Consider the following 20,269-nt stretch of genomic DNA (forward strand, 5'->3'; position numbering starts at 1 on the left):
CCTGTCTCCTCTCCTGTCTCCTCTCCTCCTCTCCTGTCTCCTCTCCTCCTCTCCCTCTCCTCCTCTTCCCCCCTCTCCTCCCTCTCCTATCTCCCTCCTCCTCTCCTGTCTCCTCCTCTCCTGTCTCCCTCTCCTCCTCTCCTGTCTCCTCTCCTGTCTCCTCTCCTGTCTCCTCTCCTCCTCTCCTGTCTCCTCTCCTCCTCTCCTGTCTCCCCTCCTCCTCTCCTGTCTCCTCTCCTCCTCTCCTGTCTCCTCTCCTCCTCTCCTGTCTCCCCTCCTACTCTCCTGTCTCCTCTCCTCCTCTCCTGTCTCCTCTCCTGTCTCCTCTCCTCCTCTCCTGTCTCCTCTCCTCCTCTCCTGTCTCCCCTCCTCCTCTCCTGTCTCCTCTCCTCCTCTCCTGTCTCCTCTCCTCCTCTCCTGTCTCCCCTCCTACTCTCCTGTCTCCTCTCCTCCTCTCCTGTCTCCTCTCCTGTCTCCTCTCCTCCTCTCCTGTCTCCTCTCCTCCTCTCCTCCTCTCCTCTCCTCCTCTCCTATCTCCCCTCCTCCTCTCCTGTCTCCTCTCCTGTCTCCTCTCCTCCTCTCCTGTCTCCCCCCCTCCTCTCCTGTCTCCCCTCCTCCTCTCCTGTCTCCCCTCCTCCTCTCCTGTCTCCTCTCCTCCTCTCCTGTCTCCCCTCCTACTCTCCTGTCTCCTCTCCTCCTCTCCTGTCTCCTCTCCTCCTCTCCTCTCCTCCTCTCCTCTCCTCCTCTCCTATCTCCCCTCCTCCTCTCCTGTCTCCTCTCCTGTCTCCTCTCCTCCTCTCCTCTCCTCCTCTCCTGTCTCCTCTCCTCCTCTCCTGTCTCCTCTCCTCCTCTCCTGTCTCCTCTCCTCCTCTCCTCTCCTCCTCTCCTATCTCCCCTCCTCCTCTCCTGTCTCCCCTCCTGTCTCCTCTCCTCCTCTCCTCTCCTCCTCTCCTGTCTCCCCTCCTCCTCTCCTGTCTCCCCCAACCCCGAGTCCATCAGCCTGGCCCCCACCCTTGGACAGGCAGCTTGCGGGAGCACAGCTGGAGACAGTGTGGAGCTCAGCTGAGGATGTTCTAGAGACCGCCTGCCGGGGAGAGCAGGGCTGGGGCGCGCTGACCTGTGCTCAGAGACCCTCTGCGAAGGCCAAGCTGCCCCACGCCTCCCAGGGTCAAGCTAGAGTGGGCCACGGAGGGAGCGGCAGGCGGGGAGTGGGAGCTCGGGGCCCCTCTCCCTGCCTCCATGCTCAAGGCCTCTATCTCTTGGGGATCTTTCTGTCTGGTCTTGATCTTACTGACAGATTGCCAGCGCTGGTGGGGTGGGGTTGCAGGGGCTGCCCAGTGCTGGCCAGCACTTCCGCCGTGGGCCTCTGAGATCCTTGCCAAGCAAGGCGCCCCCCGTGCCTCCCAGCACAGCCGGGCACAGGGCTCCCTGTGCAGCCCCTCCCTCCCCCTGCACAGCCCCAGGGTGCCTCCCGCCAACATCAGGTTCTGAGTCCTCTGAGGCAGTTTGGGGGGTGGAGATTAGACTGTGAGGTGCACACGGGGTAAGGAACACCCTGAGGGTCTGGGTACCCCAAGGACCTCAAGTCCCCCCACCAGAGCAGCCTGGGGCTGGGAAGGCGGAGCCTCGCGGGTGAGGTGGGGCAGGAACGTGGCAGCTGGGGTGGCAGTGGGACAAGTCCTCCCTACCTTGGCAGGTCTTGCCGTCACCCTGCAGCTGGTGGCCAGGGGGGCAGCGGCAGTAGAAGCCGCCCACCGTGTTACAGCACAGGCCCTCACAGCCTCCGTTGGCACTGGTGCACTCGTCCACATCTGCAAGGGGAGAAGCCAAAGACGCTCAGGGTCCCCGGGCCTCGGAGCACATTGTCCAGCCAGGTAGGCCTCACGGGAGACCCACTGTGCGGCCTGAGCCACGCTGCCCAACAGGGGAACACACTCAGATGCCACGAGTTTGCAGATGCCATCTGGGCAGCCTGGCAGAGGAGGTCTGCCCCATGAGAGCAGCCACACGGGGTCTGAACCCCAGAAGGCAGCTCAAGCTGTCGGCTGCAGCTTCAGGTTCTCCAGGGAAACCAAGCTGCCCTCATCTCGGAGGCCAGCAGGGGCCCCCACAGTCACCCTCACAGCTGCCTGGGACCCATCGTGAGAGCTCCAGGCCCAGCCTCCCCTCATGGGTCAGTTAGACTCACGGGGCCTTGGGTCAGACCTGGGGCAGGCCAAGAGCCGTGACACGCAGCCCGGCCGCCCACTGCAGAACCCCCACTCTTCCTGCCCGTGCAGGTGCAGAGGTGGGCAGAGCCTCCGCAGCAGGCACCTGGCTGGCAGGGATGCAGGGACTCAGTCCCGGGCAGGGCAGCACCACTGCCTCCCCACACCTCTGACTCAGCCAGTCAGGGGCCAGGGGACCAAGGCTGCTCTCAGGGAAAGTCAGGTGTCCCTAGGACACTTCACACCTGTGTAGACCTCATATCTGTGTAGACCTGCCCAACACAAGGTCCAGGTACTCCTGCCCACCCACCTCTAGATGCCAGAGTCCCCGGTTCCCCCCGGCTCTATGGGAAACAGAACTGGAGCGGGGCTCAGAGCAAGTAGGGACCCTGACTCGCCCCAAGCACAGATGGCCAGATGGCCAGATGGCCAGGCATGTGCCCCCTCGTCAGGTGCCGCTGCTGGCGGGGGAGCCAGACCCCTCCTGGACACACATGAGAAGCTCACGGAGCTGGGTACCAGCTGGGTCCCAGGCCTGACCCAGCCCCAGGCTCCCCCCGGGCCTGGCATCTCTCTCTGCACCTCCTCAGAAGGGTCCCTGGAAGCCCCCGGCTGGGCTCAGGGTCTCAGGGATGGCCACAATCCCGTGAGAAAAGCTGTGGCCCGACAGCAGGCAGCAGTCTCTGGTGGCTGAGACAAGCGGCCAGCCCAGCCTCAGAGGTTGACAGTGGGAATTCCTGGGAATTCCTAGAGTTCCGCAGGGCGGGACAGAGGCCTTAGCACAGAGGTCAGAGCCGGGTGCTCAGGGAGGGTGCCAGGGCCCCGCCTAGGGAGGCAGCCCAGAGGCCAGCCCAGCAGCCTGGGAGGGGCCTGTCCTGACATTCAGGAGCCACAGAAGGCAAGTGGCCAGGTGGGCGAGGTCAGGGACCCCGAAAGTCATCTCACAGTGCTGGCACGGCTGGGCTCCTGCAGCCCACAGGAGCACTGGGCCACTCCATCAGGGCAGGACAACCTCACGGGTCCCTGCCACGATCCTGGGGGGCACCAGGGTGAGAGGCTGCAGGCCACAGCCTCAGGGTTCCCCTCACCCACAGGAGAAGTCCTCTGCCTGGCACAGCACCGTTGGGGCCACAGGCCTGGTACTCAGGATGAAACCTTCTGCCCTGTCACCGTCAGAGCTGCTGGGGTCCCCCTCTTCCCCTGCCTAGGCGTATCCATGCTGGGCACCCCCACTCCTGGGACGGGCTGAGCCCTGCTCTGAGAGCCCGCAGCCCTGTGACTCTGCTCTGGGTGATGTGCCCAGATGTGCCTGCAAGCCCCAGGGCAGGGATGGGCTGGTACCTGGCCCAGGCCGCGGGGCCACAGGAAATCCTCCAGGACGGGAGCCAGAACAGCCTTCCTGGAGGAGCCTCACCCCAGGAAGTGGCAGTCCTCAGCACACACTGGGGGCCAGGGAGCAGGCAGAGCCAAGCACTGGGCTGGTAGGGTGGGGACACCGAAGGAAGCCCAGCTACCATCAGGGCACGGGGAAGGAACAGAGAGGGAGAGCGGGCATGCGTGGGGGTCGGTCATGGAAGGACCCACACTGCACTTCAGGTTCAAAGTTCCCTGCTCAGTGGGGTTTGACACCTGCACCCCAACCCCACACACCTTTGGAGACCCATCCTTCCCCCGGGGCACCTAGGCACGCGGTCTGTCCATCGCCTGATCCCCCCAGAACGTGGGCTCCTGGAGGGCAAGATTTCCATCTTCTTTGGCTTAACTCCAACAAAATGGAGTTGCTTGTGTCAAGCCCTAAAACACACAGCTAGGGGTGGTGATGGAGAGGACCAGATAACAGCAAGCAGAGGCCCCGCACAGGCCCGCTGCCCCGTGACTACCCTCCCAGACCTCAGGCCGGACTGGCCTTGTTCATCCCGTGGCCAAGGGTTACTGCCCAAAGACCCTCGAACTGCCCTCGCCAGCTGCCTCTAGGCGCTCCCTCGCCTCCGCCTCCCTGAACGCACACTCAGCCCCCGGCAGAGCCCCCTGTGTCCAGCACAGAGCACGTTCCCCGGAGAATCCCTCAGACCACGCCAAGTGCACGAAGCCAGTTCCGGAAGATCACATACCGCACGACTCTTCAGCGAATGTCCAGAAGGAACGAGTCCATGGTGAGCGCTGGCCCAGGCTGGGAGTGAGGGTGATGGGCGGGGTCTGCACCATGCAAACACTCTGGGAGTAGACAGAGGGGACGGTGACACTGCACAGAGGATGTGCCAGCACCACCGAAGCACGCGTGCCACCGTGACTTTCACCTCCATGTCCACCAACAGCAGCCCTCAGACAGAGCCACACCCCGCGTCTCCAGGGGCCTTGGTACAGAGGGAGGGCTGCCCAGACCCCTGCAGGCCCGCTCTGGCCCCATCCCAGGGGTCCTTGCTCAGAGGCAGCAACTCCACCAATGTCATTAGTACCAGCCGCCAGCAGCCTGGGCCAGGGCCCCAAAGACCATGCCCTCAGCGAACCCGGCAGCCACGGGCATCCTGAGGGGCAGGAGGAGGCCCATACCCAAGGTCAGGGGGTCCACTCAAAGTGGGTGTCCACTCAAAGTGGGTCAGCTACCTGGTATGAATGGGGGCTGGGATTTGAGGGGCCCACCATGGCCGTGGCAGGCCCTGTGAGCCTCGGAGCCCCCAGGGTGAGGCAGATGAGGAAGAGCCCGCGGAACCCACCTCAAAGAGCCACTGCCCAGTCGCAGGGCTGGAGCCCCACCAGGTAGTACCCCCTCCTGGCAGTGAGCCCAGACTCAAGCCCGCCATGCCCTGCAAGCCCCTCCACACAGTTAGATGCCACAAGGCTCCTGCTGGGGTACACCCCTCCCCCTGTGCTGGTGACAGAGACGTCCAACAGCCAGGGCCAGCCAGGGCCAGTCCACACCCTGGGGACAGGAAAGAGGCTGGTCCCCCTCAGCCATGGTGAACCGCCAGGGGAGGGATACCAGGAGTGGCAGGGCCTGGAAGAGGTGTGACATGGGAGTCCCCAGGAGTCAAGAGGCGGGATCAGGCCCTGGGTGGGGCACTCTGCGTGGGCCTCTGCCCTGAGCAGTGTTCCCTCAGAACAGAGGCCAGCAAGGATCAGGGACAGCTAGAGTCCCCCCTTCCCTGTGCCCTGACAGGGAATCAGGTGTCACAGCTGGCTGACTTGACACCCCAACTCCGGGGGACCTGCATCACCATGGCCCACCCAGGATAGGGCACAGTGGCTCCCACCCTCCCCTCGTACCCCCTGCCCTCAGGCACATGGTCCTGCAGGCCAGACTGAGAGCCACTCGGGAACTCGAAGGGGCCGAGGCCAGAGCCCCAAAGGCTGCAGCTCCCACCAGGAGACAAGCCTTCTCCGGAGGCCGGGCCGGGAGCTGGGGACTCCCCCTCCCTCCCACTCCTTGTAAGGCAGGTCCTGAGGGCCAAGCTCCCTTCTAGGTCCACACTCCACACAGCAGCACTGGGCTCTGAGCCAGCCACAGTCAGGGACCCTTCTCTGGACGGGTCTGCAGCTCCTTCCTTGGGACCCCTGCTTCTGTGACTCCAAGCCTGGCCACTCAGCCTGAGCTCGGGGCCACCTGGGCTGCCAGCAGATGTTCTGTGCTCTCCAGGCCCTGGGGACGAGGACCCACACCCAGGCCCCACAGATGGCCAGAGCACCGAGGCTCCTGGGGCTGGGTCTGACACCAGGAGGGCAGTGGGATGGCAGGCCAGGACTGAGCCCCCAAAGGCAGAGGAGTCCCGTAAAGAAACCCTGGAGACTCCCTTGGCAGGGTGGCCATGGCCTGCGAAGTGGCCCAGGGGACCAGGCAGCCTTCTCCACCCACAGGGCCACTCCCCCGGCAGCTCTTCCCCCCAGGAGCTTGGCACCCCCAAGCCCTGTGGGCTCTGCAGTCCCCACCAGGCAGGGATGCCCCTTCCCCAGGCCCAGGGGGGAACTGAGCAGAGCCAGAGGCTCAGCTGCCCTCCACCACTCAGGCTCAGCCCAAGGATGGGTGCCAGCCAGGCCCGAGGGAAACCTGCAGGCCCCCACCCCAGCCACCTCAGACCAACCCAAATGCCACGCAGGGCCAGGGCACTGAGGACCTCAGAGAGAGAGCCCAGCCCATTCCCACGGTACTGGGGAAGCCCAGCCCTCCTCCCGAGACCAGGCTTCCCATCCCGACCCAGGCCGCCCTCCCAGGCTGCCCGCTCCCCTGACCTCTTCCCTCCGGCCCTCCTCCCGGCCTGAGCAACAGGACCCACAGCTGGCTGGACTTTCCTGCCTGGGGCCGAGGCTGGCCCCTGGCTCCTCTCACCAGGCCACTGTGGGTGACCTGATGACCTGGGGCCCTGATGGACCCCTTAGCACATGGGGACTCCCTTCCTGGGAGTTGTCAGGAGGCACCCGGCCGGCCCACCACCCTATCTGATGACAAAGAAGAGCAGCCCAGGGTGGGGGGGGGTGTTCATGCAGCAGAACCAAGGCTGGGCACCCAAGGAGGGCTGACCAAGCCCACCAGGCAAGGGCCAGCCAAGCCTCAACTTGCTGGGTCTGGGAAATGCTGTCCCTGATCCATCCGCCTACCTGAGGCCTCAGGCCACCTGTCGGGAGCCAGGATTTATGAAGCCCTGCCCGCCCACGAGGCCAAGAATCCCCCTTCCCTAACCAGGTGTCACCCAGACAGGCCAGGGCTGCTCCCTAGATCTCAGCCAGGAGGGAGGCTGACAGAAACCAGCCAGACCAGAGTCGGCACAGGGGCTGCAGCCAGGACAGGCCGGGAGCTGCAGGCAACAGGGGCTCACCAAGAGCCTGGGATGGGGGCTGGAAAGCCACCCCGGAGCGGCGGGCAGCCCCTCACCTGCTATGGAAAGGAACAGAGGGTGCCCACGAGCGTCGCTCAGCCCACCCTCCAGAGGCTCCCGTGTGGGCAGGACGTGTGACTGGGGCCTCCTTGTCTACCTCCCCAGGAATGTTCCTCCCCAGGAATGTTCTGCCTCAGCCTGGGTGGGCCCCTCCTTCCCTCCGGGGGCCACGGGACAATTGCGGCTCCCTGTGCGAGCTTGCTCTGCAGGCCGGCGTGCCCGGTCAGCACCCCGGGCAGAACAGGCTCAGGGCCCGTCCCCACCCCAGGAAGCCCGTCACCCCTTCCCCTGCACCCTGCATGCTGGGGGGGGCAGGTGTTTGGCCCCAAGGGTGCATAGGCCTCTTAGGGGGACACTGAGGCTCAGCCCGCCTCGGGAGCACAGGGTGGGCCGGGCTGGGAGCACTGCTGCCTGGCACAGTGCCGGCAGGGCACTGAAAAGGCGGGGTGAGGACCCTGCCCAGGCCAGGCTGCAGGACAGCAGTGAGCTCAGGGTGCCAGGGAGAGCTGGGGGCAGAGCTGCAGCGGGGCTCACCCTGCAGCTGCCGTAACCAAACACTGCCGCCCGGGAGGCTCAAGCAGCAGGACCATGTGTCTCGGCTCTGGAAGCCGGAGTCCAGACTCACATCAGTGGGCACAAATCAAGACACGCTCAGGGCCGCGCTCCCCCAGAGGCCCCAGGGCAGGTCCTCCGGGCCTCCTCCATAGCCGACCTGAAGTCACTCCAGCTTTTCCCTCCAGGGTCCCACCACCTTTCCTTCTGTGTCACATCTCCCTCCTCTGACGGGGACATCCGTGATGGCACTTAGGACCTCTGGACAATACAGTCTCCCCATCTCAAGCCCCTCAAGCTGGTCATCCTCTCCGTCCTCACCACACAGGTGGGAGTCACAGTCGCGAGATTAGGACACAGACGCTTTGCTGATGGCCGGGTGGTGGCAGCCTAGGAGCTACGGGTCCCCACATCTCAGCCTTTACCAGCCTCTTCAGAGCAGAGAAAGGAGCCGTTCCGCCCACACTCTCCTGTCCTGGGAGGGGAGAGGCAGAAGGGACCCAGGCCCGGTTCTTGCCAGACATGGGTTCTAGGGGCTGCAGAGACGCTGGCCAAGACCCACCGGTGGCCACACAAAGGAGGCCAGGGAGGCAGCAGCAGAGGGCAGAGGTCACCCATTTTCCCAACTCCTTCCATGGCAAAGCCACCAGGGCCCAACTGAAAAGGTCCCCAGGCTGCACCCAGGACTGGTGGCCAGCCTGCAGGAAGCAGCCTTCCAGGTGAGGCGCCACGCTGCGGAGCCCTGGAGTTGAGCACTGAGCCTGGACCCTTGGTCTCGGATCACGCCCTCCAGGCCTCACCTGGAGGAGAGGAGACCCTGCGTCCTCCTGTGTCCTGCCATCTCCCACCAGAGTTGGCGCCAATTCCCCTGAGGCTGAGGGACCCCTCCCTCTTCACCTGTGCCCCACCCCCCTGGAAGCCAGGTGCCCACCCGCAGAGCAGGGTCCTGCAAGCATGGGTTCTGCCCTGGGCCTCCAGGCTGCCAGGAGCACGGTGCTCCCCAAGTCCTCTGCGCCTTCAATTCCTCACCTCGGGAGGAGATAAGAACGGCCACGTGGAACCCCAGGCACCGCATCCAGCAGGCTGTTTAATCTGTTTAGATCAAAATAAGAGCCCAGGGCAGCACAGCCCTGGGGCCAGCCTTGGACAGCTTCTGGAACCAAGGCCCCAGTCCTTGTCTGTACCTGCAGGAGACCCCAGGGAGCTGGGCCTACGGGACCACACTGGCACCCACAGGGCTGCGCGGAACCTCGGCTCCAACAGGGCAGAGTGGGATCAGGACCCCGCCTCAGCCTGTGCCAGACGTCTTCCCGGGGTTTCTGGTTCCCAGGTGAGGCAGGGACCCAATCCACAGCCCAAGGCTGACCCACCCTGCCCCTGGCCAGGAACTGAGCTGTGAGGGATGACCCAGGTAGAGCCCTCCCAACTTGGGGCAAAAGTCACCCAAAGCAAGTCCCAATTCAAAAGCTGTCCCTCCACCACCTAGTGAAGGGCCTTGGCACAGGCAGCCTGGTCCTTGGGGACCCTGAGTGCCCACCCATGACTGGCTATGTCTCACCCTCCCCCCAGGATTGATAGGACACCAGCCAGCCCAGAACCAGAGTGGCCTCGCAGGTCTGTGGCCCCCGGGGCTGGGCTCTGCCTGTCACAGGAGCAGCCACCATGACCCAGGCACAGAATGACTTCAGCCATGGCCACGGGACATCCAAGAGTCCTCCGCATGATGCTTCTACAAACCCCAGTGGACCCCTCTGGATGTGAGGGAGCCGGGTGGCACTGGGTAACCTAGAGCCCTAGGTGAGGCCCCCATCTTGGCCCAAAGACCCCTGTGGGCCACCTAGGGCAGAGAAGCCACTCTCATTCTATGGCGACTGCAGGCTGTTGGTCAGTCAGGATTAAGAGTGCAGTTACCTCCTCGCAGGGCGGGGGCTTGAGAGGTGGGAAAATCCACCCCCGGCGCCCTGCTGTGGAGCTCAGGGGCGGGTCCAGCAGGTGCAGCACCTGCACCCAGCAGCCTGCAGCTCAGCCCACGGCCCCAGGCAGGGAAACCCTCAGACCACACAACCTGACTTGACTGGACCACACCAAGGGAGCAGGGCTCAGTGACCCCAAACCGACAGAGCCGCGAGCGGCCCCCCAGTGAGGAGCCCCCGGGCCCACAGGCAGTGCTGCTCCCAGAAACCCCGAGTGGGGTGAGGTGCAGTGACTGCCCGCCCTCGCCCCGACTTCCTGTGTCTAGCAGCAGACAGAAGGATGTGGACACACGCACAGGAAAGTCAGTGACAGAGAGAGGCAAGGACACGGGAGAGACGCTCACCGGCTGCTGACTGCAGGCTTCAGGGACGGAGGAAAGGCCACCAGCCAGGGCATGCGCCACACGTGTGGCCGCTGGGGAAGGCCAGGAAAGTCCTGCCCCGGGCCCCCAGAGGAACCGGCCTGAGGACCGTGCCTCTAAACCAAGGAGACCAGGGAGACCCGTAGGAGTTCTGGAAGGTAACGAGTCTGTGGTTTCAAACCATGGTCTGTGGTGATTTCTTACAGCAGCCAAAGAAGAGCAGGGGTCACCTTCAAAATGGAAAAATGACCCAGCCCTTGGGTATAGGCTGCCCCAGCCGCAGCTTGCCCTTGATCCCCGGGTCGGCAGGAGGCATCCAGAACATTCCAGCCTCATTCCCATCAGACCCTGCCCACCGGGACCCACCAGGGCCGCTCCACACTCCCACAGCGAGCATCACGGAGCCGAGGACCTGCCCGGCCCCACACAAGGAAAGCCAGGCGGGGACAAGAATTCCAGAGGGGACAAGAAGCCAGGAAGTGGGGCCATGGGTGGGAACCGGGGCGAAGCTTGGAAGTGCACCCCAGGGAAGGATTCCTGAGGGGTCCCTCGCGAGCTCTCGGAGGAGACAGCTCCACGGGTAGGGACAGCAGGTGCGTGGGCTTGGACACCAGCCGACCGCTGGGTCTCCACGAGCAGCACCAAGACCCTCTGCAGAGCGACTGGCCACCCTCCTGCGGGCGAGCAGCTGTCCTTCAGTCCTCTGGCACTGTGCAGAGACTCAGGCACCTGGGGCCTACCCCACGGCTCCCCGGCTGTCCTAGCCCACCATCGCCACCTGGTGGCAGCTCCAGGAACAACCTCACAGTCTCCTACTCTGGTCCCAGAGGCAGGTGCACAGCACCCAGGGCCCCTCCCACCCCTTCTGCATCAGAGAGGTCTGGGTGACCCAGCAGAGAAGTCCTTCCAAAACCATGGCCTTCCCCTGGACCCTACTGCCCCGCGTGTGCAACCAGCCTCACAATGGGACAGCCTGCTCCTGGTGCTCCAGAGACAGTCAGCCGGGCCTCAGCGGCTCTGGACTCCCAGGATGGTCCAGCTGTCCACCTGAAAGTCTCAGTGCTCCAGGGGCTCTGCAGGGCAGAGATGGCTCAGGGCACCTACCGCGTCCACTGTTCCCAGCAGGGGTGGCTACAAAAGGAAGGCCCTGCCTGGTGGGAAAGACATCTCAAGAGGACAGCGTGGTCCTGCCAGGTGGAGGCCGCCACTGGCTGTGGCCAAAAGGCGTGGAAGGAGGAAACAGGCTCTGAGCCAGGCCTTGGGGGGCAGTGGAGGGCGGGGCACATCACACTCTGCTCAGGCATGGGGGTCAAGGGAGACCCGGGGCCTCCAGTCCAGCCAGGAGCTGAATGGACCCAAGACAGGTGGGGCCAGACACCGCAGAAGTGGGCCCATGGGCCATGGGGTCAGGACAGGAAACAAAGTGTCCCCAGCAGGGCCCGGGGCTGTCAGAGCAAAGACGTCACTGAAGGTATCCGATGGACAGAGGGATCCATCACCTTTTCCCATCACCTAGGAGCCAGCACCCCATTCCCAGCACGAGGCAGTGACAGCTGCTGTCCTGGGCAAAAGCCACCAAGTGCCGAGGACAGGGAGGTTCGTTCATGCAGACACCGACGCCCCTTGAGAGGAGGCACGGGGCTCCAGGAGCCGGGGGTCACCTGCATTCAGTCAGGTACTCCGGGGGACAGCCCACTCCCTCTCACACCCTGTGGCCACCCAGGAAATGAGCCCCTCGACCCTGGGCGGCAGCAGAACCCTGGGGACGTGGCACAGAGCAGTGTGTGCGGGGCCAGGGCGGCCTGGGCTCTCCTGACCTGTTCTCTGCTCGCTCCCAGGCCCAGGTCCGCCTGTTTAGACACAGCCTCCAAAAATGTGGGAATGGGATTTTTTTTTTCCGTTTGTTTTCCAGAAAACAAGACAAGATGTAAAAGACCCAGAGGACGCCAAGAACATTCCTCGGCTCCCCCCGATATCCAGGTCTCACTCCCCCGTGTGGCCGAGGTCCTGGGACCTTCCAGTTCTCTGGCAGAGCTGGCCCGGCTGCAGGGGGCCAGCGCGGGGCCAGCGCCAAGCCAGCGCCAGCAGGGCTGGGTGGCCCGGCCAGGCGGGCGCTGGGACCCTCCCCTGCGTGCGCACGGCTGCCTTTGTCCCTCTCCTGCCTGTCTGTCCCTCTCGTTGCAGCTGCAGGACTGACTTCTGCACTGGCTTAGGTCCCCCAGGCTTAGGAGGGTCCGACACAGGTGTCACCCTCCAGCTGACAACAGGCGCTGGAACCCTGCAGGGAGGGTCTGGGCCCTTGCTGGACGCTCGCCCTGCGGGGAGAGCACTTGCCCAGGCTTGGCCGGCCACTGCTCACGGCTCCCTGGTTTGAATCAAGGGTTGGGCAGGCTTGAGTCCCCAGCCAGCCAAGCACCTTCTCCACCCTGTCCAGAACACAGCCAGGTGGCATTGCCTCTTTCTGGCCACTCAGGGACAGGACCATGGTGAGAGTGGAGGTGAGGAGCTGGCCCACTGTCCTGGCTGTCCCTGCAGCCCAGGATCTGGCGGAGGAGCTCTCCAAAGGCAGCCCCAGGGCCCCCAAGGCTTCTGCCCTCCCCTGGCCTGACGTCCATCTGCAGCCCCTCTTAAATCTTCCTCTCTGACCAGCTCAGCTCCCTGCTGCCCCTGGCCTTGCTTATGTGACACCTCTGCAGGTGGCCCATCCCATCTGCCTCCCCACTGGGCTGCAGGTCCCTGAGAATAGGCCACATCTCAGAGTCAAGTCCCCGGCTGTGTCTGGTGCCCAGGAAAGGCCAGTGGATATCCACTGGGAGAGTGCTGGCTGCAGGATGGACAGCAGACCTGGGGCTACTCTGAGTGTGACTGGGATGTGAGTGTAAGCTCTCGGTTTTATGCCAAGAGCCCCCCACAGAGGAGCCGTGAGGCTGACGCTCAGGTTGTAAGAACAAGGGACCTTGGGGGTCAGCGGGTCCCACCCGTTCTACAGATGGGAACACTGAGACAGGGTGAGGTTGGCCCTGCAGGCTCTGTGCCTGGCCATCTGCCTCTGGGAAGGGAAGGCTGTGACCTTGCCCGGCCCTTCCTAGACAGGACTCGGGAGCTCCTGGCAGCATGTCTGCCTGACAGGCACGTGAGCCCCCAGCACCCCAGAGCCCTCTCATCCTCACACCCTGCAGAGCCACTCAGCGATGGACACCCGCTCTCCCCTCCACATCACCAGGCTCCGTCTCTGTGCCAGTCTAATGTCTCTATGGTTACCAGCCATATCCCAAAGGCAGCCCACGGCCTCTTCCCTGGGCCTCCTGCCTCCACCTCGGCCTCCAGCAGCCAGAGGGAGCCCTAAAGCAGAGGTTGGACCCTGTGTCCCCAGCTCGACTCTCAGCCATCCAACAGGAGTGAACTCTGCAACCCTCGTGGGGTCACAGTCCTTGTGACTGGCCCTCCCACCATGCCAGCCACTCCCTCCAGGCTGCAATGTCTCCACCTGGACCTGCCCCAGGTCCTTCGAAAGTCAGACCAACGTCAGCTCCTCCGGCCACGCCACCCCGCCTGTTCTGGTCTGCGGACCTCACAGCACGCAGCTCTGATCCTGACCTGTCTCCTGCAGCCCCCCGGGATGCAGAGCCACAGGACAGGGGTCGTGGGCCTTGGTGGCCAATCCCCAGCATGGAGCCTGGCACACAGTGGGGTCCAGCAATGGACAGCTGGCTGGATAGATACACGGATGAACAAATAAACACCAGGGCCACCTCACCCTCTTCTTATCCAGGACCCTCTGCCTGGGGGTCTTCTCTGCAGCTGCCCCTGGGGCATGGGCAGTCAGGCATCCCCACAGTGCTCATGTGTCAAACTGTCATGGAGATGGTGTCAGGAGTGAGTGACAAATGCAGGAATGGAGGCTGGCAGGGAGAGGGCAGGGACCTCAGACCCCAGTCCCCAAGTTAAGAACACACTCAGCACCTGCAGTGGCATCTCACTGCCACCAGGGGGCGCCGACACCCTGCCCTGGACCTGAGGCTGGACCAGGCGCAGCAAGCGGCAGTGGCAAGGGGTAAGCGCCCCTCCCAGGAGGGGGTCTGAGCCCCTCAACCTGCCCCATGCTGGGCCCGCTCCTAGGGGGCCCTTCTCAACCCTCCCTGCCACCAAGGGAAAGGTTTGGAATTGCGGGGACACAGGGCGCCCCAACCTTGGGCTGCCCCAAGGAGGGGAAGCTGTGTGGGCTTTCAGGTTCTGGGCAGCCCCTTGCCTTGCCCACCCCGCCCCTCCAGGGCACCAAGAGCACCAGCTAGGGCCACCACAGGGCGGGGGGCTCAGGCCCCCGGCCCCACATGGAGAGACGCATGGCGCACAGAGCCATGGTGGACCACACCTGCCTCACCGGGGACACAGCCCAGTTGGACACGGTTTAGTAGATGGGGCAGTGCCCTCCTGCTCTGCAGGCCTGTGCCCCAGGGCAGCTGACTGCCAGGGCATCTTCCAGTCCCCTGCGGCCTTGGCCTTCCAAGGGTCCCCAGGCAAATGTGCCCCGTAGGCAACAGTCCAGGAGGGGCTTTGGCCAGACAGCCCCCTGAGGCCTCTGACGGTGGTGGCTGCGTGTCTGGGCAGCCCCCTTGACAGAAGTGCCATCTCAGTCTCAGGCCTGGGGGAGACCAGTGCCCACCTGTGGGGAGAGGACACCGCCCTGGGAGGGCCAGGCCTGGCCAGGAGGCTGCAGCCCCAGCTTCACAGGCACTCAGATGATGGCCCCTCTCTCACCTGCCTGGAGTTGAGAGGCTCCTGTCTGCGTGCCAGGCTGGCCACGGCTCCCAAACAGGTGACAAGACAGTGTTCACATGGCGCTCAGCAGGCACCTGCTGCTGCTGGGGACAGCACTGTCCAGGCTCAGTCCCCAGCCACCCTGATGCTATCCCCCACTCTCTAACAGCCCTGGCCCCTCAGGCCACAGGGACCACATGCCCAAGCCCTCTCCTGAAGATGGAGCTCAGAGGCTGCCCACTGGACACAGAGACCCCTCCCTCCCCGTGTGCTCAGGCTGGCTCCATCACGGCCTGTCTCTCCTCCCTCCCAGGACAGCCCTCCTAGCTCTTGGGGACGTCACCACACTCATCCTAACAACCCTGACTGTGGCCAGTGCACATCACAGGACAGAGGGACACAGCCCAGACCTGCCCTTGCTGGCCTGTCCTTCCACCCTCAGGCTGCGTCTCACCCTGCATCCTGCCGCCTCGTGAGCTACAGATCCTGTTCCTCATCACCAGGGGCACTCAGAGACCCCACCCAGGGTCCATGCAGCTGGAGAGGGCTGGGGTGGGCAGGCCAGCACAGGGCACAGGTGTGAAAACCCTCAAGAATGAGATGCAGAGGCCACCCCTGCCTGTCCCCTTGACAATGTGATTGGGGACAGAGGCACACATAGCTGCTGCCCGATTGGAGGTTCTCAGAGCATCAGCAGCCCAGACCTCCAGATGGACCCAGCTGTGACCCCAGTCTTGCACCCAGGGTTCCCCCAGAAAGGCAGAGGCCACCGTGAGCTAGAAATCCTGGGCACCACTGGCCGGCATCGGGCTGGGAACAGGCCTCGTGGCCCAGCCAGCGTCAGGGGACCTGCCTGCCCTGAGCTCACCTCCCCAGGCTGTGAGCCAGCGCACAAAGGGAAGCTTCCGGGGGCGAGTGACACTTGCTCCTGTGTGAAGAAAGCGACTGCGTGGGACACACCGCTGAGTGCAGTGGGAAGGACTGAGGTCCAGTCCTCTCGTCCTCCGCAGGTCTGCAGCCAGGCCTCGCCCTTCCCTTTCCCTTTCTGTTGTGAGCTCACAACAGCCCTCTGCAGCCGAGTCCGCCATCCCCAGGGAGTGGAGAGGTCAGCAGGCAGGCCTGGGATGGAACCCCACGCTGGACAGTCCTCTTGGGCTCAGCACAAGGCACCTCGTGCCCAAGAGCCTTCTGAACTGCCCGGTTAAACCGAGTGACCTGCCCGGGTCTCTGCTCTAGGCCCAAGCACTGTGGTCTCCTGAGGATCCCCAAACCAAGATGGCCACGTCCATTGAGGGGACAGGGATGCTAAGCTGTATCCCCTCTGCTCCAGTAATGTCCAGTCACTCCATCCTGGCCTCAGGGCCAGCATCACGGAAACCTGGCACCCGGCAGGGAGTCTTCAGAAGACTCCGTGGAGACCGGGCCTCCCTCCTGAGGCCTCTGGCCAGAGGGTTGGCTGCCGGATGGCCCTGATGTGGATACCGTGGAGGGGCAAGCTTCCCCTGCTGCTCCTGGCTCCCACGCCGCCCCTGGGCAGCAGCTCCCCTGCAGCTGGCAAGAGCTGGAGGCCATCTGGGAGGCCACGGGCCCCTGGCTGCCACCTCCGCCCCTCACCGTACCAGGTTGTTATCAGCTGGCCTCTCCTCGTGACGTTGCACAGACCCGGGCGCAGCCGGGCACCAAAGGCCAGGCCCTGCTCTGGAATGCCTGGAGCCAGGACCAGCAGAGTGGGATGTGCACGCCAGCTCCCTCCCCGCCGCCCCTCGTTAATTATCCTGCTGGAGGCCGGACACAGCACGCGCCCCCGGAATCCTAAAAGCCAGTGGTCAGCAGGCTGCCTGGAATTTGCCTCCCTGAACAGCTACAGCTCTGGGTGGCCATCACTTGGGTAGAGTGGACAGGAGATGCCAGCCAAACTCGAGCCAAGGCCAACAACAGGAGCAGCGCACAGGCTGTTCTGGAAATCGCTGGCATCTTCTTTCTGGAAGGATCCTGCAGCCGTGAGCCCCGGCCAACCATAGTGGCTGGAGGTGGCACCCCGGCCTGAGGGTTAGCCGCAAGCAGGTGCAGGCAGGCCCAGAGACCTGGGTGGGGGCCTCAGCTTCAGGGCGGGGCCTGCAGAGCTGGGAAGCAGCTTGGGCTCAGTCACTACCCAGTGCTCACTGAGCGTGCTCCATACGACGTCCCCTCTGACGCTCACAATGGCCTCCCGTTTCCCAGGGAGGAAAGAGAGGCATGGCAAGGCCGTCCCCCACACCCAGGTCCTGGGCAGGATTTAGTGTCACATCACCCAGGGATGCCACACCAGCAGCTGGGGCACCTGGGACCTGTTGCTGTCCTGTGACAGCTGGCAAGCTGTGCCAACCTCATACCTAGCATCCCACCAGGGTCGAGGGTCAGAGATATGAGCAGGACCTGCCGCAACGCATCTTGAAGCCCAGGCTCTCTGGACGGCACACAGGGCAGAGCCATCCCCATCTACAGGACTCACCCAGCCCAGAACTGGTCCCTTCACAGGGCCCCTCTGAGTCCCCTGCCCAGGACTGGCACCAAAGTGGACTCAAGGAAGGCCAAGGGCTGGGACTACAGGGACCTCGATGACACCCCCAGCGACTGCCCTCTGGGGTCTGCTGCAGCTGGACTCGGGGCCTCTGTGGTGCACACAGCAGGGTTCGGGTGATGAGGCCCCTGGTCTTCTCTGGCGGGGGCCAATTCTACTGGCAGCTGAGACCCTCCAGCAGACCAGCCTGGGTTCCTCTTGCCTGGGGCTGCTGCCCAAGGCCCCCTCACCGGCACCGCCATGATGCAGGACAGGGACAGCTCAGATGAGGATCCCCAGGCCTGGGACCAGGCAGCCCCCTCCACGCTGGCTCTGCAATGGGCTGCACCCTGCTGACCCCTAAGGTGCCTGCCTGGCACAGCCAGTGTGAGGGGCGAGAAGTGACCACAGGGGCTCAAACCTCCAGAGGCCCTCTTGCTGGGGTTCAGCAGCCGGCCCAGGCACCTCAGGGGGGCTGAAGAGGCCACCCCTCTGGCTGGAGCGGCACAGTGGAGCCCAAAGAGCGTTGGCTCAGACCAGCAGGTGGGCTCACACGTGGCTGAGGGGTCCTTGGAGGGGCCTTGGACACACCTGACTTCCCGAGGGCAGGGGCCCATTGCCACACCTGAGGGGCCGACTCCAGGTGAGGAAGACGCACACCACCGACCCCTCCCTAGCCCTTCCAGCCACCCTGCCCTGACCTGGATGCCCGCCTGCCTGTGCCCTGTGACGTCAGTGTCCTTCGGCCCCCCGTGACAGCAGGCTTCCCCGTGCTGACCAGCACCAGCTGCCAGCACCTCGGGGACAGACACTGTCCTTGGTGCCTTCTAAAGCCCACGGCTGGGGCTGGACCCTCTGCCACAGAGGAAGCCCGAGCCTCGAGGGTCTGAGAGCCGGCAGGGAGAGTAGCCGAGGCATCTCCACACGGCGCCCGGCCGCCTCCGGGCCCCTAGGCTGTGCCCAGCCTTTCCTCTGCTCAGAATAGAAAGTGCCCTCCCTCAGCCTGGCCAGCGGGGGCTGCTAAATCCGGCACCACAGCTTCTTGGTGGGTGGGCAGAGGCTGGGCTTCATGGCCAGGGCAGCCAGGAAAAGGTCTGCCAGAGGCCAGAGGCCTGGGTGTGGCCCCTCTGCCCCAAACACTCCAGAGAGCGTCCCTGCAGCCATGCCACCTGATGGGGCAGGACGGGCCGGGACCCGGCACGAGGACCCGGCCACGCGGTGCTCCCAACTCTCCAGGCTCCTCGCCCCTCCACAAGCCCCCAGCCCAGCACTGGGGAGTCGAACACGTCATCGAGACCCCATGACACCCAGGCAGCAGGGGGCTCGGTGTCCCCAGCTGTGAAACGGAACAAGAGCCTGTCCCACTGGCACACACCCAGGCTGCCAGGGAGGGTTGCTGGCCCCCAAGGGCCATGGACAGGATGCTGTGGCCGAGGCAGGGGACTCAGGAGGCCAAGGCCCAGCTGGGGGAGAACTGTCCCGTCAGATCACCTGGAGAAGAGGCTGAGGCCCAGGGGGACCCGAGCCTGGGGCAGCCCCAGAGCCAAGGGGGCTCAACCTCTTCTGAAGACAGAGCCGTCTACCCCCCGAGCCTCGACTGAGCTGGACTGGCCACCGGAGACGCCCACTCACCAATGCCCAGTAAGGGGGATGAGCTCACAGACACCCCTACCCGCCACGCCTGGGAGACCTGCTTCTCAGTGACCCTGCTGTAATTATGTCATTAAAAGACCACCCAACCCTGAAGCCGGCCGGGGAGAGGCCACACAGCCCCATTGTGCACAGAGCCAGGCCAGGCTGGACCTCGCCATTCTGGAGAGAGACAGAGGCGCTTTGTGGGTGGCAGGCGACGGGGACAAACCTGGTAATTAAACGATTCGCTGGACCAACGTGAATATCCTCCCACAGTCAGCCCCTGGAGAGAGCTGGGAGCTCTGAGGGAGGGCTCCATTCTCCCAGGCTGCCTGCCGGCCATCTGCGCCAGCCAGGGGGACCTGGAGCAGCCACACCTGCCTAACCCACCCTCCCACCAGGAGGGACCAAGGCCAGAGTCAAAGCCACCGTCCCTCCACGCCACTCCATATCAGGCAGACACGGCTGCCGTCCCAGGCAACAGGGGCCAGGAGGCTCCTCCAGGGTGAGGAGACTGGAGGACAGCCATGTGTAGATAAGCAGGGGCCATGGCCACACTGTCCCCCCGGGCAGGCGGGCAGAGCGAGGGACAGCTCTAGCTCCTCTGTGGCAGAGGAGGACACAGCGGGCTGTGGCTCTGTGGGGGTTTACATCACCCAGAAAGGCCTTGACCTGAGGCTGACCAGGAGGGGTCAGGGCCAGGGGCCAGGTACTCCGAGGAGCAGAGCCCAACACCTGAGTCCAGAGCTGGTCTCCTCTGCCCACTGCCACCCCTCTCTCAGGGTCCTGCACCACACGATGCCCCAGTCCTCGAGATGCCCGTCACCCATTCCCCAGCAGCCCATGACTGCACACTGTGGCCTGGCCCACCCTCCCCAGCACAAAACGTCCACACCAGCTCTGAGCCCTGACAGGAGGTGGGCCAGGACCACTGTCAGCCCCTCCAAGTGCCCACCTGGCCACTGCAGATGCTCTGGGCACTCTGCTCCGGGAACCTAGCCTTCAACAGAGACTGGGGGCAGGAATCGCCCAGGCCCGGGTCCCCTGCCTGGGAGCCAGGGAGCAAGACCCCAGGTGGGCCGAGTCCTCCCCAGGTGCACCAGCCCTCCCTGTGCATGCTGGACCCCTCCCCAACCAAACAAAAAGCCTCCCTGGACGGGCCTCCTCACAGCCAGCTTCGGCCCCAAGTGGGACACCTTCTGCTCACGGGAGCCTGGGGACAAGCACAGGGAACAGTGTGGATGCTGGGAACCAGCGCCCAGGATCAGGGCCCATCTTCACATCCTCAGGACAGGAGCTAAGTGGCTCCCCGAGGAACCGGCCCAGGTTGGGGTTCTGCAGCTGAGGGCCTCAGAAGAGCCACCCCAGGCGGGCGGCA

At 64.4% G+C, this 20,269-nt stretch overlaps 1 protein-coding gene across 1 annotated transcript in view; it reads right to left on the reverse strand.

The window, feature by feature from the left end:
- Megf6 (multiple EGF like domains 6) overlaps nt 1-20,269 on the reverse strand; it is a 96,534-nt gene that overhangs the window by 49,449 nt on the left and 26,816 nt on the right. Inside the window, 1 exon segment of the mRNA XM_077791342.1 lies at nt 1,689-1,811. Within this exon segment, the coding sequence (XP_077647468.1) occupies nt 1,689-1,811 (123 nt within the window).

The sequence above is a fragment of the Urocitellus parryii genome, chromosome 11 (genome assembly GCF_045843805.1).
Source record: "Urocitellus parryii isolate mUroPar1 chromosome 11, mUroPar1.hap1, whole genome shotgun sequence".
Taxonomy (NCBI): domain Eukaryota; kingdom Metazoa; phylum Chordata; class Mammalia; order Rodentia; family Sciuridae; genus Urocitellus; species Urocitellus parryii.